Here is a 17,828-nt window from a genome sequence, read left to right as displayed (position 1 = left end):
GGAGCCACACCTGACTTTTGGTATTTTTGTGAAAGGATCTCACTCTGTATCTTGGATAAGCCTGGAGCCCACTGAGATGGAAATCTTCCTGACTCAGCCCCCGAAGTACTGAAATTCAAGGCTTGTGCCACCGTGCCTTCCCAAATAACAGTAACTTATGAGTAACGAGCACGGGGGAGCTGAGCTGCATTATCAGCACGAGAGAACTGCATGCTTACAGCGATGTTATAGCCATGTCCTCCTAAATTGCCTGTGGTGTAGGTGGCTGTGTGGAATCACACCGGTTCCCAGAACTGCTGTTTATGTGAGATAGGATTTTGCTCTGTACTCCATCTTACTGTAGTCTTCTTTAGAAACATGAATGTGTGCCACCACACCCAACCTCCCAGTGTTCTCCATTGAAATGGATAGTCTGGGCCATTCCTGCACCCATTCGTATCTGGGGGCTCGGAGGTGGGGCTCTGTTGCCTTCTGTTCTTAGCCTCTGAGGAGGTGCTTGGAAGCCTGCCCTGAGCGAGTGCTCTGCCAAGTCCGTGGTGACCCTGTACTCTCCTCCAGCCGACAGGGAGTTCATCGAGGGCCGCCGGAGGGCCCTGAAGCGCTTCATCAACCTGGTGGCCCGGCACCCGCCCTTCTCAGAGGATGTGCTCCTCAAACTCTTCCTCTCTTTCAGTGGCTCAGTAAGTGTGTCCCTCGGGGCCCTGTGCTGGTGGAGTTCTGGGGCCCGAAGCTCTTGCTGCATTCTTCTTTGTTTGAGACCCATTTGTACACCCAGGCTGGCCCAGCTTGGGCTCATATTGGAAGCAGTCCTCCTGTCTCAGCCTCCCCAGTGCTAGGAGCCCATACTTGGATTTTATTCCTTGAACCTGTATATCTCCTGTCCCTTGTTTGACTGTCCAGAGTGGATTTGTTTGTGATTGACAGAGCAAGGTTTCTTTCTGAAGTACAGGCTGGGCATCATTTTTAAAGAGGCCTCCTTTTGTGACTTAGAGGCTTTGTGTGCCTCTCACCATAGTTGGTCCCCTGGAGATAGAAGCTTTCCTTCAGCAGGGACTATGGTGGAGTCTAGGGCAGGACATATGTGCCTGTGTTAGGAATCAGAGCCTGGTCCTCTCTAGGCAGCACAGTGCTTAGAGGTGAGCCCAGGGGTTCTTAATTGTAGGTGGGAGGTACTGCCAGTCCTTCTTGGCAAGCAGGCTCTGTGATGAGTGGGCAGGGAAATGTGTGCTTGAATGGGCACTTGGGGCCTTCCAGCCTTTACCCAGCTGCAGAGCAGGGGACATTGGGCAGTTAGTAGTGAGCCTAGTTTGTTTTGTATGCTTGTGTGTGTGGAATATGTGCGTGTGCGCGCGCGCATGCTGAGGGTAGAGGAGGATGTCAGGTGTCCTGTTCTATCCCTCTTCACCCCCTAGGGACAGGGTCTTTCTCTGTGCTGGAGTTATAGGCACCTATGGTCATGTACAGCTTTTTACATGGGTGCTGGGGTGTTAAGCTCATATCCTCATGTTTTAGCAGCAAACACTCCTACCCACTGAGCCATCTCCCCAAACCAGCCCAGATTTTGCACTTGATTTTACTTCCCCAAGTGGCAGCTGGCCTCTTTAGGAAGGTCTTAGGCTTTTACTTTCACCAGGTGACAGCCCTGGGTAACTCTCCACCCACAGTGGAAAGCTTAGGTGCTTACAGCCTTGTTTGTTTGTTTTTGTGGTGCTGTTTTTGAACCTTAAGCCTCATGCATGGTAGGCACCTACCTGGTCTCTAGTAAGACTGCTAGCCCTAGTGTGGCCTTCGAGCCTGGGGTGCAGTGGTGGTGTTGGATTCCAGAGCAGGAATGAGGGTGGAACCAGGAAGCCACCTGCATTCCAGGCAGAGGCCTAGGAAGTCAGGTGCAGAGGTTACAGCCCTCCTTATGGTGACAGGGAGGTCTCTTGTCTCTTTGTCTATCCATGGATGGTATGTGTCTGTAATGTCCCTGGTCCTCAGTTTCCCTTTTTTTTGTTTTTTTTTTTTGTTTTTTTTTTTGTTTTTCGGGACAGGATTTCTTTGTAGCTTTGGAGGCTGTCTCAGTTTCCCTTTTTAGTAGAAGAATTAGAAGTGGTCTTTATGCTCCTTCATATAGGCTCTGCTGTCTACTATGTGTTTCTGTGTTTCCCAGGTGGGTCTTTGCTTGATTCGAAGACTTGACTTTGCCAGTGAGGCCTCCATCCAGCGCCACATGTCAGGGCCTGGCTTGAGACCAGTGTTTGCTACCTTTCCTTTCCCACCAGCCATCTCAGCACTCTATGAATCCCTAACCCTGAGGATCTGTTCACAGCAAGCAGCAGTCTCTCTTCCCATCCACTGCTGCATAGAGTCTGAAGGGTCTCGTTGCGCCATGTCTGTCTCTGGGTCCAAGCCGAGCCTGTTGTAGGTGGAACTCTGCGATCTGGACGGGGCCTCACTCTGTACTGGAGGAGGGGCTTGGCTGTGTTCCTGTCCTTCTGTTGGGCTTTTCCTACAGTTTAACCCTAAAGAGTCTGTGAGACAGCAAAGACATTCTGGAATGCCGGTGGACCAGCAAATGCACAAAAGCAAGCTTCTCTTCAGGAGGAACTGCTTCTGTTTTTATGTTTTTTTGAAACAGGGACTGGAACTTGGGAGTTCTCCCCCTGCTCCAGCCTTCTGGGATTGCAGGCATGCACCACCATATCAGATACCTAAAAGGCTTGCATTTGTCTTTCTCCTTTAATTGTGTGTGTGTGTGTGTGTGTGTGTGTACACGCATGCACATGCCTGTAGTGTCTGTGTAGTATGTGTGTAGATGTGAATGCCTGTGTACACGCCTATGTGTGCATGCATGGAGGCTGAAGGAGGACATCTGGTGTTCATCCCTGTCACTCTCCACCTTACTCCTTTGAGACAGGGTCTCTCACTGAACCTGGAGTTATGCTGGCAGCCAGAAATGGCCAGCCATCCTGTCTCTGCTCCCCAGTGCTGGGTTACAGCCACATGAAGCAACACTTGGCTCTTTACCTGGGTTCTGGGGATTCTGAATTGGTTCCTCATGCTTGTGTAGCAAGAGCTCTTACCCACTGGACCATCTCCCCAGCCCCTCTTTCTTGGGACAGGATCTCGTTGTGTAGTTCAGACTGGGCTGGAGCTCTTTCGCTTGTTGAGGTCTCCCCAGTGCTGAGATGACAGGCAAGCCTCACCAGGCCTAGCTCTCGTGTTGGTTGGACTTCTAAGGAGCTCACTTGCTCTCAGCTGGGTGTCTTTGCTGGCAGGAGAGGGTGAAGCTGTCTCTTTCCTCTTTCAGGATGTTCAGCACAAGCTCAAGGAGGCGGCCCAGGGCGTGGGAGATGAATTCACGAACTGTAAGCTGGCTGCTAGGGCCAAGGTAGTTTTCTGATTTTGGGTGTTCCTTCCCCTCTTAAGCAGACTAACAGTAGTTGCTAACTCTTGATGACCCTCACCATGCTTCTGTTGGGTGGCAGGGATCACACCTTATCCACCACCTTGTTGAATCCCCTGGCAGTGGGGTTCAGCTTGTAACAGATGAGCAAGCAAGCTCCAGGATGTCCTCTCTCTGAGACTAAGCAGCGGGCCACTGTCTTTCTTGCCACTCTTTTCTAGGACTTCCTCCCGGCTGACATCCAGACCCAGTTTGCCATGAGCCGGGAGCTGATTCGAAATGTCTACAACAGCTTCTACAAGCTTCGAGACAGAGCCGAGCGGATCGCGTCCCGGGCCATTGACAACGCTGCTGATCTTCTCATATTCGGGAAGGAGCTCAGGCATGTGGCCCTGTAGGGACTGTGGCATGAATCAGGTGGGGGGCTGGGTCTGTCTACCCTCCATCCTGACCCATTGAACTGCAGGAAAAAGAAGAGTTGATCCATAGGTGGTGGGAGGGGGCAGGAGAAAGCAGTGTGCGTGTGGGGTACAGATGATGGGGTCTTTACACACTTCCCATAGCTACTCATAGTGTAGTTTTCTTGGCACCTTTCACTGCTGTGAGAAAATACCTGGCAGCAGCAACTTAAGGAAGGAAAGATATGTTGATTTTGGTTCTCAGTTTGAAGGTGACACTGTCTGTCATGGTTGGAGAGCATGGCAGCAAAAGCAGAAGGCAGCTGATCACATGGCATCCACAACCAGGAAGCAGAGAAAGATGGATGCTGGTGCTCAGCTTGCTGTCTCCTTCTTACTCAACTCAGGACCTCAGACCACAGAATGGTGCTACTACCCTCATCCGAGGGTCTTCCCATCTTAGTTAACCCAGTCTAGAAATTCCCTTCATGGACGTACCCAGGGAGTTTGTTTCCATGGTGACTCTAGACCCTCCCATGTTGACAATATTAACCAGCACAATTTAAAAACAACAACAACAAAAGTTAGCCTTGGCAAGAGCAGCCAGTGGCAGACCAGGCTTCCTTTATAGGAATGTAGGATCCAGCTTCCCCAGCACACAGACCTTTGAGTCTTGCTGACAGTAGTGATTTCCTGAGTCTAGAGGGGCCTGAGATCATCCTGCCTTCCTCAACTACTTCCAAACATCCCTATTGAACTTTCAAGAATCTCAGATCCCTCCCTGGAGCTCTGACCCTCCTGGGATCACACATTTAGAGAAGGGACAGACAGGTGAGTGTGTGTTCTGTTCTTACAGTGCTCTAGGCTCTGACACAACCCCTCTGCCCTCCTGGGCTGCTCTGCACCTCAGCACGTGGGGCTCCCTGAAGCAAGCACTCAAGGGCCTATCCGTGGAGTTTGCACTGCTTGCAGACAAGGCTGCTCAGCAGGTGAGTGGTCTCCTTCTCCATGCGTCTCTTGTCCCAGAACATGCTGTCCTGTGTGGTGGAGCACCTTTCAATTAGCCTGCCTTTGAGAGCTCAGTGTGGATGATCTCCTGTCTCTGAGTGGAGACTGTCTGTGCCTGTCCTGGGTAGCTCCCCCTGAGCCATTCACGCTTCTGAGAAGGCCCCAAGTGACAGAAACAGTCCCCAGTCCTTTTCCCCAGCCCTGGTGTTCCTGAGGTTAACTGGATCTGTCCTTGGCACTGTAGTTGCACTTGTAGTTTGCTTCTGGATGGATCACATATTTCCCATTGTGCCAGCTTGTGCTTGGCAACCAGTGACTTAACCCATTGGAATAATAATTAAGTGCCCAGTGCTCCCAAGAGACTTTCTCCTCTTTTTCCACTTAACCTCAAAAAGTTCTGCTGCTACTGTATGTAGGAGCTGCACTTAGTTTTTATTTATTTTTGTTCTATGTGATAAACTGAGGGCCTTGCACATGTTACACAGGAGCTCTACCACTGAGCCACACCTCAGCCTGACACTGGGGGATTCTAGGCAGGTGCTCAGCCACCAAGTATTCAACCACAAAACTACTTCACTAGCCCTCCTTTTACTTTTTTTTTTGGGGGGGGGTCATTGTTGCAGAGACAAGGTCTCACCAAGTTGTCTAGCCTTGAACTTATAATCCCCCTGCAGCTAATCTGTCTTCTGAGTAGCTAGCACTTCTGTCTGGGATGCCACTCGAGCTGCAGTTTAAAATGAGTTGATATCCTTGTTGAAGCTCTGCTCCCTGCTCAGGACCAGAGCTTTTCAGTTGCCTGTCTGGGGTGATGCACCTGCTGGGGACTTGGGGGATTTTCTTGGTAGAGGCTGGAAGTTCTGGGCCCAGGAGGTTTCTGTGGTAGAGGGAATTTGACGCTTTGCTGGTGTGGAAAGTCCCTGATTTTTCTTCCTCCCAGAGCCGGTGTGTTCCCTTTAGAAAAGAGCCTGTGTTTTTCTAATGTGTGTGGTTCATGTGTACAGGTACACATGTATTATGTTCCCATGTGTCTGGAGGTCAGGAGACAACTTCACAACTTCAAGGATGCTATCCATCTCCTTTGAGACAGGGTTATTTGTTGTCCTGTAATTCACCAGTTAGGCCAGACTGTCTGGTCACTGAGTCCCAGAGATGCTCATGTTTCTGTCTCCCAGCACTGAGAGTACAAGCGAGAGCCATTATACCTTGAATTTTCATGTGGATTCTGAGGTTTGAACTTGGGTTCTCATCCTTACAAAGCCAGACCTTACATTATCTCCCCCAATCTTCAGTGTTGGTGTCTTTTGCCTTTTTAATGAAAAAAAAAATCTTATTTATGTGTATGCATTTGTGTCTATATAAGTGTTTGTGCACATGTGTGCAAGTGCCTGAGGAAGTCAGAAGAGGGTGTCAGGTCCCTCGGAGCTGGAATTTCAGTAGGTTATTAGCCGTTATATATGGGTGCTGGAATTGACTCAGGTCCTCTGCAAGAAGAGCAAGTGCTTTCACCACCAAGCTGTCTTTCCAGCCCCTGAATTTTTAAAGTGCAGTTTATTTACCATATGGGAGGGGTGGTGCATGCGTAGCACGGTGTGCATGTGGTCATCAGAGGACACTTACACGAGTTGGTTCTCCTATGGCATGGGTCCTGGGATTGAACTCAGGACTGAAGGTTGGTGCTAAGTGTCTTTACCCACTGAGCCATCTCACTAACCCTCTTAGTCAGTGTTAGTTTATCCCTTCCCATGGTAGGGAGGGTCAAGACTTGAGGGGTCAGGGGCTTGGCAGGATAGAGAGGCAGGGGCTTGGGCAGGGCCTGTGCTTGTATTGTGTGCATGTTGTTCAGTAACTTTGGCCCTTGGCCCTTGGTTTCTCCATTGATTGGATTTCAGAAGGCCAAACTAGATCATCAACATATCTTCCACCTCTTTGTGTGTGTGTGTGTGTGTGTGTGTGTGTGTGCAAGGATGTACCACAGTACATGTGTGGAGGTCAGAGGACAACTTTGGAGAGCCCGCTCTGTCCCCTTCCCCCTTGTTGAGGCAGGTCTTTCATGTCTGCAGTGCTGTATACTCTGGGGTAGTCACCTGAGAGCTTCCAAGTGTTTTCCTGTTTCTGTTCCTGATTCTGGAGCTTATCAGATGTTTTATGCGGGTTTTGGGAATTGAACTCAGGTTATCAGGCTTGCTTTCACAGCAGGTGTGTGTAACCACTGAGTCACCTCATCGGCCCCAACTATTTCCTTCCTCCCTCCCTCCTCCCTCTCTCCCTCCATCCTTCCCTCCTTCCCTCCCTCCTCCCTCTCTCCCTCCCTCCCTCCTCCCTCTCTCCCTCCCTCCTCCCCCTTCCTTTCTTCCTTCCTTCCTTCCTTCCTTCCTTCCTTCCTTCCTTCCTTCCTTCCTTCCTTTCTTGAGACCAGGTCTGGAACGCCACTTGCCTCTGCCCCTAGAATGCTGGGATCAACAGCATGTGCCACTGTGCCCTTAATGACTATTTTCTTTGTTTTGCTTAGTTTAGGGTCTTAGATTTTTGGGGACAGGGTTCTCACTCTATTCCTGAAGCTGATCTTCTACTCACTTGCTACTTGTAGCCAAGCCTGGCCTTGAACTTGTGATCCTCCTGTCTCAGCCTCCTGAGTGCACTAACATGCCCAGCTTGGTGCATATGTGCATGTGTGCAGCGGTCAGAAGAGGATGTTGGGGTCTTACTTCATCATTGTGCACTATCCCCTTGAAACAGGGTCTCTTGCTGAACCTGGAGCTAGGCAGGTGGCCAACAATTCCCACTGATCCTCCGGTCTCTGCCTCAAAGCATTAGGTTGTGCAAATGGCCACCCCAGCTTTACCTGAGCATTGAGATCTGAATTCAGGTCTACAAGCTTGCCTAACAAGTGCTCTTACCTGTTCAGGAATCAATTGCTCCAGTCCCTGTGCTATGCATTTCCTAAAGGCATGTGCTTGGATGGTCTCTCTCTCTCTCTCTCTCTCTCTCTCTCTCTCTCTCTCTCTCTCTCTCTCTTCTTTTTAGACAGGGTTTCCTCTGTGAAGCCCTGGCTGTCCTGGAACTCACTCTGTAGACCAGGCTCGCCTCAAACTCATAGGGATTTGCCTACCTCTTGTTTTTGGTCAGGTCTTATACACACAGATGGGATGTGGTGGCTAATGAGTCAGAATCCCCTTTCCTACTACAACAGGGAAAAAGCCCCAGCCTGTCCCAGCTTGTCAACTAGGACAGGATGACTGTGTCAGTGTTTCCCTTTCCCTTTCTTGTGCTGTCTTTTTTTTTTTTTCTTTTTTAAAGATTAATTATGTATAATGTTCTGCCTGCATGCCAGAAGAGGGCACCAGATCTCATTATAGATGGTTGTGAGCCACCATGTGGTTGCTGGGATTTGAACTCAGGATCTCTGGAAGAGCAGTCAGTGCTCTTAACCTCTGAGTCATCTCTCCAGCCCCACCCCCTTTTAAGTCATTACTATGTATGTGGTGTATACATGTGTATGCATTTGTGTGGAAGCCAGTTGTTAATATCTTTGAATACTATTCTTCATCTTTTTATTTTAAAAATTAATTTAGTATGTGTATGGATGTTTTGCCTGCATGTCTGTGAATCCTGTGTGTGTCCAGTACCCACAGAAGCCAAAGAGGGCAGTGGATCCCAAAGAGGGCCAAAGTTATAGTCAGTGCTGAGCCGCCACTTTGGTGCTAGGAATTGAGCCCAGGTCCTCTGCAAGAGCAGCCAGTGCTCTTAGTTGCTGAGCCATCTCTCTAGCCGCTCTATCTTTTTTTTTTCTTTCTTTAAAAGGTGTGTGTGTGTGTGTGTGTGTGTGTGTGTGTGTGTGTGTGTGTGTGTGTGTGTATGTATGTATGTATGTGTGTCTGGGTAGGGGTCTCACTGTTTATCCCTGGCTGGCCTGGCACTCACAGAGATCCATGTGCCTCTACCCTTCAAGTTTGCCACCACACCTGCTCTACCTTACTTTTTGTGACAGGGTCTCTTACTGAACCTGGAGCTTTCTAGTTCAGCTAGATCAGATAGCCTGCAAGCTTTTAAGCTCCTGGGTTTGTCTGCTTTCTGCTCCCCAGCTCTGAAGTTACATTGAGTATGGTAACATTCCTGGCTTTTTATGTGAGTGCTGGGAATCGAACTCAGGTCCTCACATTTGCATGGCAAGCGCTTTGCTGTCTGAGTCATCTGCCCAAGCTTCTTTCCTTACTTGGAAAAAACTCACCTATCAATATCCTGGAACTTGTTACCTAGTATGTGAACTGGCTGCAGACGTGAGATTGAGTTACCTGGGAACCTCCTGATTTAGTGAACTGAAGCTTAGGGGGACATCCCAGTTCCTGTGTTTCCGTGAAAGTGTCTTCATTTCCTGTCAGTCTTCCGCCTCCTCTTACCCACATGATTCTTCGTGCACAAGTTGATGTGTGGCTTCTGGGGTGAGCATATCTCTTGGCTACAACTGGAATACTAGGAGTTTTAGGCATGTGTTGGCTGGGATATGTGTGCATGCACACATATGGGCAGTATGCATATGGCTGTCATGTGTATCCAGAGTGCTTCTGCTGTATGCACGTTGGAAGCCAGACAGCATCTGGGCCACGGCTCATCCTTGTCCCCAGGGCGCCATGGATGAGTTTCAGCATTGGGCTTTTCCCTCATCACCAGATATACTAATAGGGCTGTCTGTATGTCTACTTGTCACAGTTGTCATGTTGCCTGTATACAACATCCCGAGTCTATACCTCTGCCCTATCCTCCCCTGCTTTGGCTTCCTCTACTCCACTCATGCCTCCCCCATACCAGGTCCTTTGGTCCACTCTGGTCTCTCTAATATCCCTTTCCAGACCTCTTTCCCTATTGTGAAAGCGCCTGTCTCCCAGCATCCTTCCTCCATCTGTCTCCCTTTGGATGCGCCTAGCTTCAAAGAGAATTGGTTAAGTGTTGGGTAAAGCTGATGGGCTAGCATGAGGTGTGGCTCTATCTTACCTGTGAGGCACTGCCTGTGGAAGGCCTAAAGGAGACATATCTGGAGTGGAAAGGGTGCTGCCCTGTCCCCATAATTGCCAGGTTTGAGGACATCTCTGCCTTGACCTGCAGGGCCCTCAGTGGGAAACTGGGCCTCCTGAAGCCTGAGCTGGTGGCTCAGGAGGAGAGCTGCCAGGCTGTGGTTGGGAAGTGAGCTCTCCAAGGGGTGCTGGGTTATGGGTGGCACATGTTGGTTAACTTTAACTCACCTCTGTTCTCTGAGCTGCGGTTAGGTATGGGATGAGTATGTGCTGTGTTCAGGGTGCTGCCGGTTGGTTAACTTATCCTTGTTCCTAGGGAAAAAAGGAAGAGAATGATGTGGTGGAGAAGCTGAACCTCTTCTTGGATTTACTCCAGTCCTACAAAGTGAGTCTCCGACATTCTGCCTAATAGTGACCTTGGGATTGTTGAAGGGTGTGAGGTTAAGGCTGTGCAGGAAAGGGACTGTCATGGTTTTCTGTGACTTTACCTGAGGAGAGATGCAGAGAAGCATCTGTTCCCCCGATGGACCCTGGCAGACCAGGAGAGAGATTCCAGCTTCTGAGATTATTGCGACTGCTTACAGAAGCAAGCGTGGTTCACAGGTGGCTGCACCACTAAAGTGTGGTCCCACTCCCCATTCAGTTTTCACCTTTTAATCTTGGGGAAATCCGCTAAGTCTCTCCCATCCTCCATGAGGAAGTGTTAGCAGGCCTGTTCTTACGAGGAGCTCATGTGAGTCATCCCAGCTGCTCTGCTTCAAGATGACAATAGTCACATCCAACCAGAAGGAAACCTGTCTGCCTGAGGGTCCCCCTAGGCTGGCTCAGGGCTCCTGCTAGCTCCCCAGGAAGCCCCCTAGTTGAGGGGGAGATAATTGCAGTGTTGTGGTAGAAACCAAGATGAGTGAATATGTGTGACTATCATGCTCTCTGTGAGCTCTGGGGGCCTGTTCCATATGCAGGGGCTTTGCTGCTTTTCATGGGTGAGGATTCCTGGAAGCCAGGCTGAACTTATGGCCAAGGTGACTTTCAGAGTGTTGGGGTCCACAGAGAGGTGGATCACTTTAAGGAGCAAGAGAAATCTTCACTATTAAACTCCAGGAGAGCTGGCCCAGTGCTTACAGGGAATGTTCTGGAAGAGTTTGTTCTGTTGACTGAGATGATAACACATGGCTTCCGCCGTTCAGGAGCTTGTGTTTCCTGCATATACCACCATACCTGGCCTCTTGTTTTGACTGGAGAAAACAATTGATGCCAGTATGTCTTTTTTCTCTGGCACACTGTCCTACCATCAGTAAGACAGTGGCTGTCTGGAGTTGGTAGCATTAGTATTCTGAGGTTGAGGCTGTTTGAGGACCCTGAACTGTACAGATCCTTTCTTGAAGGGAGATTCTCCTCTGGGGCCTGGGGTAGTGCAGTTTGCCATTGCACAGACTAACCTGAGACAGATAGGATCTGAATGGGCTTGGCTCTGAACCCAAGTGTGTATGTGTCTGTCTGTCTTATCTTACTTACATTAATTTGTGTGTCTCTGTGTGTGCATGTGCAGAGGTCAGAGGACAGCTTGCGGGAAGCAGTTCTTCCTTTCCATCATGTAGGTCCTGGGACTCAAACTCAGGTCATCACCCCCCACCCCAGCCCCAGCCCTGTCCTGGACTTTTTTGTTTTTTGAGACAGGGTTTCCTTGTGTAGCTTTGAAGCCTGTCCTGGAAATAGCTCTTGTAGAACAGGCTGGTTTCAAACTCACAGAGTCCGTCTGCCTCTGCCTCCCGAGTGCTGGAACTAAAGGTGTAGGACAGTGCTGGAACTGCTACCCGGCTGTCCTGGACTCTGTCTGAACAGGAAAAGCTAGTCCTCCCAAAGGCCCTGAGTGTTCACTGCCAGTCAGTATGCACCCTTCTTCTGGCTGCCTCTGCTCTCCCCTTGTCACACTTTTTCCTTTCAGATGGGAGTGTGTGAAGGTGTCCAGAGCTCCCAGGCTCTGGGTCCCTTTAAGGTGTCCTACAGTAGGTGAGCATGCCTCCCTCTCCGCAGGACCTGTGTGAGCGGCATGAGAAGGGTGTGCTTCACAAGCATCAGCGGGCGCTGCATAAGTACGGACTGATGAAGAGGCAGATGATGAGCGCTGCACATAGCCGAGAGCCCGAGTCCGTGGAGCAGCTCGAGTCACGCATAGTGGAGGTGAGTAGTAGGCAGGTGGCAGCAGGCAGCTGTGGGTTGCAGGTGGCATGGCATCTGGGGTTGTTCCATCGGATCTTTCCAGTCATCTGGGTGAGCTCAGGAATTGTGGGTATCCAGAGCAGGGCTTTGGTCTGGTGGAGGTAGGAGCTGTCCCAGGGGTTCTGCAGCTATGTGCCTGGCCTTGCATTTCCTCCTGTGTTCCCTCCTGTGGATATGGGAGCAGGGGCCGGCCCCCAGGCTCAGAGCAGATGCTCCGTCTCACATCCGAGGGTCCAGTACACAGATCAGCTCTCTGTTTGCAGCAGGAGAATGTGATCCAGACCATGGAGCTCCGAAACTACTTCTCCCTGTACTGCCTGCACCAGGAGACGCAGCTTGTCCACGTCTACCTGCCTCTCACCTCGCATATCCTGGGGGCCTTTGTGAACTCCCAGATACAAGGGCACAAGGAGGTGAGTCTCCCCTGGCCCCAATGTCATCCTGTTCTCAGCTGCCTGGCCTGTGGCCTGCAGTCAGTGACCCTGAGAATGGAGTTGATACCCATTGGCTTGAACAGTTCATAGGTCTCCCAGCCTCTTGTATGGCCAGGATGCTGACACTGAAGACTTGTGAGCGGGATCAGAAAGATGTCGGGGAGTTCATTCCTTTTATAAGAACTCTAGGAGTCAGGGAAGGCATTTAGAATCTCCAAGCCGTACAGCTAATGGGAAGAGGTGTTGGGGGTTAGTTTGGCCGGGAACACTTTTCACCACAGCGAAGTTTCCTAGAAGCTCCTTGTCAGCTGCCTCTAGGTGTGGCTGTTAGAGCCACTGGGGGAAGCGTCCTTATGGAAAGCCCTGGGATGCTTACCCTGTGCAAGTGGCCTAACGCTCTGGGACCTCAGCCTGTGCCTTCCACTCTGGCTCACTTTCACCAGCTAGGGCTGAGGCAGCACTTCAGAGTGGGTGACTGTCTAGCTCCTTGGTTGTGTGATTTGGGGAAGGGGGTGTAAAACTAATGCTTGTAAAACTTAACACCTACTGCCTAACTTGGGTGATAAGAACAGCCCAGATGATTCAATGAATTTCATTGGGTTGAGTAAAATTAGTTCTTTGGGGGCTACTTACAGAGTGGTGGATGTTTATAGATGGCTGCACTTCCCCTCCTAAGTTACCAACGCCACAACAAAGTCCCTATCTTAAACCTTTAAAAATTTATTTATTCATTATTTATGTTTATGCATGTGTTTATGGGTATCACATGTATGCATGGTGTCAGATCCCTTGGAGCTGGAGTTATAGGTGGTTATGAGCCACCTGATAAAGGTGCTGGGAACCGAACCCAGGTGCTCTGCAAGAGCATCGAGTGCTCATAACTTCTGAGCCATCTCTCCAGTGTCTTCTGCCTTTTTGGGACAGGATCTCACTATGTAGATAGACCTGACTGGTCTTGAACTCAAAAGATTTGCCCACCTCTGCTTCTTGGGATTAAAGGTGGGCACAACCACACTCAAGGGCATTTTCTTTTCTACCATTTTGTTGTTATTCTTTTTACTTTTGTATGCATATGTGTTGTATGTGCATATGTGTATGGGTGTATGTATATGGGCACATACATATGTGTGTGGAGGTCTTGGGTTGATGTTGGTAGTCTTCCTGGATCATTCCCCACCTTATAGATAGATTGAGGCAGAGTTGCAGTTACCTCAACCCAGAGCTCACTGATTCTGCTAGGTTAACCAGCCAGTTTGCTCCCTTTGTGGGATACCACACACACTCGACATTTACTTGGGCACTGGGCATCTGAACCCAGATTTACATGGTGATTAGCTTACCTCTCCTAAGTTTTTGCTTGAGATGGCTTTGAGTTTACAGTGGATTCTGGCTTCAGAGCACTAATGTCAAAGCAGCAGGGGTGACCATTGGCTCAGACAATATTAGATGCATTCAGAGCCAGCGGGAGTTCTGTGTTCGTGTGTGTTCTGTTCTTATCCTTTCAGAATCCTGCTGGTCTAGAAAACTCTGTCCAGCCTTGGGAGGAAGAGACAGCCTGTTTGGTTTCAGCCTGGCATGTGGTTAAATGGTGGTTTGCTGCTTGATGGGGTTACTCTGATTAAGATTTGGAGGACCAGTTTGATCACATCTGCTTTTCTAGTCCCAAGTAGCCCCCTCGCACACACACCTATCTTCCCACACTGGACTTCCTTGGTTTTCCAAGTGACTTGGTTGCCTCTTGTTGGCTATGGCAACCTCATCTCCCTCTAAGAAGGCATTTGGTTTTCTGCTCTGTTGGTTACAGGGACTGAGTTTAGGTCATCAGTTTGGCAGTAGTCATCTTTACCTGCCAAGCCATTTTGAAGGCCTGACCTTGAATTTTTGATATTCTGCCTCTATCTCCTACATGTCACACACCTGGCTTATGTGGTGCTGGAGGTGCAAACCCAGGGCTTTATGCATGCCAGGCAGATACTCTTTTGACCTGGTGGGTCCAACATCTGAAAATGGCATGAGGGTACAACCTCACTAGTTCCCAAATGTTGGCCTGGGGGTATCATGGTTACAGACCGATAGAGCCATCACTGCTGCCAATCAGTGATGGTTGATGGGCAGAGGCTGTGTTCCTTCCAGCTGGCCCCTGCCATCAGGGTATGCCAGGGGTTTTGGGGATACATAGTGGCTGGACTGTCCACGTTGAGTGTGAAATCTTGGTGGTTTGAGCAGAAGTTCTGGTTGACTAAAGTTCCTGGTACTTGGCCCGTCCAGTATCTTTCACAGCATCCAGGCCAGTTGACCTGCACAGTGGGTAGAGAGCTTGCCTAGTACACACAAAGCCCAGGGTTCCATCCCCAGTACTGTGTATGCCAGCTACAATGGTGCACATCTGTAATCCCAGTGATTGGGAGATGGAGGCAGGAGCCGATATCATCCTGTCTTGTATGGCAGTTACTAGATTTCTTTAATTTTTTTTGTATGGGGTGCTGAGGATCAAACTTGGAGTCTCATGCATACTTGATAAGCACTAAAACCCTGAGCTATATCCCAGCCCTGTTTTTGATTTTTAGGTCTCACTATGTAACCCAGGCTAGCCTGGAACTTGCAATCCCCCCATCTGTGACTCTGGAGGATGGGTCAACATTGAGAGAATAAGGGTGATTTGTCTTCACTTTCAGAAGCTCTGGTTGTAGAGCCTGGCATGTGAGGGAATGTGATGGGAATGCCCTCCTATTCAGTCACCAGATGACAATGGGAATTGGCTTGACATGGACCAGATTGTGGCCACTCACAATCACCTCACCTCCCTTTCTTCCTCTCTTGCAGATGAGCAAGGTATGGAATGACCTGAAGCCGAAGCTGAGCTGTCTCTTTGCTGGACCTCACAGCGTGTTGACGCCACCGCGATCCCCGCAGGAGGATGGCGTGTGTCCCCACTAGTGGCAAGACCCACGACAGAGCTCCCTGTGGCCTCACTAAAACCTCTTTGCAAACAGTGTGTCCCTGGCTGATTCCCTCCAGGCAGCAGCCATTGCCCTAAGCTGCCTGTGGGCTGTGCTGGTGGTTTCTGTGTCTCTCTGCTCCTGGGCAGGAGGTCAATGTGCTCCCAGTCTGCCCCATGGCCTGTTGATCAGGTCGGCAGTGGGAAATTAGGGTGCTTTGGAATGGATTGTATCCAATGCCCACAATGCTTAGGGCCTTTTGTAGTCAGCAAGTGGTGTCTGGGGGAGTGTGGAAGGATCACTGAGTGCTGGAAGAGCCTAACGGTTAACCTAGCAGCAAAGAAGTGGGAGGGCTAGCCTGCCCTGGTTCTTGGCTGTACTGTCTGGGAAGGAGCTAGCCAGTCTCTGAGGGTGGGACTGTGACTACAGACTAGGGCCTGCAGACATTCTGAGAGGTTTATTAGGCCAGGCAGGAAGTAGGAGTGCACAGTGGTTTGGTGCTTTGGAGGACATGTTTCACTCCAGTGCTGGCTGTGGAGTCCTGGTCCAAGGCCCTTCAGGGTCCACAGTGGGTGAGGGCTCAGGGTCCTTTCTTGTGTTGGGTTTTGGAGGGTGGGAATGAGGAGGGGTTTGTGGAGGAGCACTGGAGATGGGCATCCCTGTTGGGTGCTCAGGCCTCAGGGTCAAGAGTGTGGGCCACTTCCCACCAGGCTGTCAGGCAGCAAGTTCCACCTGGATGTGAACAGTTTCCTTTCTGCCCGCTCTCCCACCCAGCCCACTCTCCTACCCCAGTGCTTTTTAGTGCTCTAAGGCCCCCGAGCCCAGAAGTAGAGCCTGTCTTTTCTCACATAGTCACTCCTTGCCTGGGCTGTGGGTGCCTGACTCCAATCTTGAGGTTCCATCCCTAGGGTGAAAAGGAGCCAAGAGTCCCTGTACCCTTCTGGCATCCTGCTGCCCAAGCCTATATGCCATACCACCATGTTTGGGGCTGCCAGAAAGATGGGAAGCACAAGTATTGACAGATCTCCCACCTGCTTGTCCCTTTTACTGGCTGAGCAGGAGCCAGCTTCAGCCTTAACTGGACAGTCCAGGGCCAGAACAGAGGGAGAGAAGGGAATAGTCTCTTGAGTGCTAGTCTGCCCAGCTGAAGAGCTAGGTGGGGTAGCAGGGCTCTGGAACATTGCTGTGGGGACTCTGGGCTGAGGGGTCAGGAAGCTGGTCCTGTGGGATTGGGCTGGATGAATGAAGCACTTTATGGACTGCGGGAATCAGTTACTGCCACACCCAATAAACTGGAAGTGTTTACAGATGGTTTCCATGCTGCCATTTCTCTCCACAAATCCCCATGAACACAGCCAAATGTGTCTTGAAACTGGAGTCTTAAGTTTTGGGATGGGCAGTTGCCCCTAGCCTGGTGGTTCCAGTGGGGGAGTGTCATATGGCAGTTTCCTGGATATAGAAGCATTGCTTCCTCCTGGAGGGAGCCTCCTCAGACTCAGAAAATCTGCCCAGTTTACAGGTTTCAGAAATCTGAAAAGCACATGGTTCACAAGGTCCCTCCTTGTAGTGGTGCCCACAGTGACAGTTGCTAAGGGGAGAAGATGCTGCCCCATTGAGCCCCACTGCATAGCTATAGCACTCTAGGGCTGTGGCTCGCAGTCCTGGCCCATGGTGTGGCCGGCTCTTCTGCTCACACTCCTGGAAGTCACCATGGTGAGCCCATTGGCTCACAAGGTCAGACTCTGAAGAGTCATTTCTTTGGTGCCACATCAGCTGAGTATGTTTTCTGTTGCTGTGATAAAATTCCCCAACAAAAGTAGCAATGGGTGGGGGGAGGAATTATTTTAGTTCATACAGTCTGCCACTTTGGGGAAGTGGGGGGAAGAGGGTCAAAGTTTAAGAGTTGAGCACATTGCATCCAGAGTTAAGCAGAAAATAGATCAAAGCCTGCATGCCAGTTCTTAGCTGGCTTTCTCCACCCTCATATTGTTCAGGGAATCCTGCCACTCATAGTAGGCAGATCTTCCTACTTGAGTTAACATAATCAAGATGATCCCCCAAGACATGTCCATAGGCCCACCTAATCTAGACAGTCCCTCACTGAGATGCTTTTCCCAGGTGATTCTAAATTGACAGTTAAAACTGACACAGGGGCTCAGCAGTTAAGAGCACTTGCTGTTCTTCCAGAGGACCTGAGTTCAGTTCCCAGTTCCCACATCAAGAGTTCACAATGTCCTATAACTTGAGCTCCAGTGGAATCACCATCTCTGACTTCAACGGTACCTGTACTCACATGCACATTATCCCCACCCCATGCACTTAATTAAAAAACGAATCCAAGAGAAGGGGCTGCAATTATGCCCTTCTCTCAGCACTTATATCTCAGCCCCTTTAGGTTTAGGGAGTTTGAGCTAACAATGTACTTGGCT

The 17,828-nt window shown here is 50.1% G+C and overlaps 1 protein-coding gene across 3 annotated transcripts in view; it reads left to right on the top strand.

Moving 5' to 3' along the window:
- The window catches only part of Snx8 (sorting nexin 8), a 49,870-nt gene extending 33,164 nt beyond the window's left edge, over positions 1–16,706 (top strand). For 2 of the 3 annotated variants that reach the window (XM_027413506.2, XM_027413508.2), the window contains 8 exons: positions 559–680; positions 3,296–3,376; positions 3,613–3,773; positions 4,646–4,778; positions 10,123–10,191; positions 11,841–11,987; positions 12,290–12,439; positions 15,284–16,706. In XM_027413506.2, the coding sequence (XP_027269307.1) occupies positions 559–680; positions 3,296–3,376; positions 3,613–3,773; positions 4,646–4,778; positions 10,123–10,191; positions 11,841–11,987; positions 12,290–12,439; positions 15,284–15,397 (977 nt within the window). In that variant the 3' untranslated portion in view covers positions 15,398–16,706. The remainder of the gene's footprint in view (positions 1–558; positions 681–3,295; positions 3,377–3,612; positions 3,774–4,645; positions 4,779–10,122; positions 10,192–11,840; positions 11,988–12,289; positions 12,440–15,283) is intronic. The other variant, XM_027413507.2, reaches the window with a different exon arrangement.
- The last annotated feature ends 1,122 nt before the right edge of the window (positions 16,707–17,828 follow it).

Source organism: Cricetulus griseus, chromosome 4 (genome assembly GCF_003668045.3).
Source record: "Cricetulus griseus strain 17A/GY chromosome 4, alternate assembly CriGri-PICRH-1.0, whole genome shotgun sequence".
Taxonomy (NCBI): Eukaryota; Metazoa; Chordata; class Mammalia; order Rodentia; family Cricetidae; genus Cricetulus; species Cricetulus griseus.
This window is presented reverse-complemented; position numbering and strand designations above follow the sequence as displayed.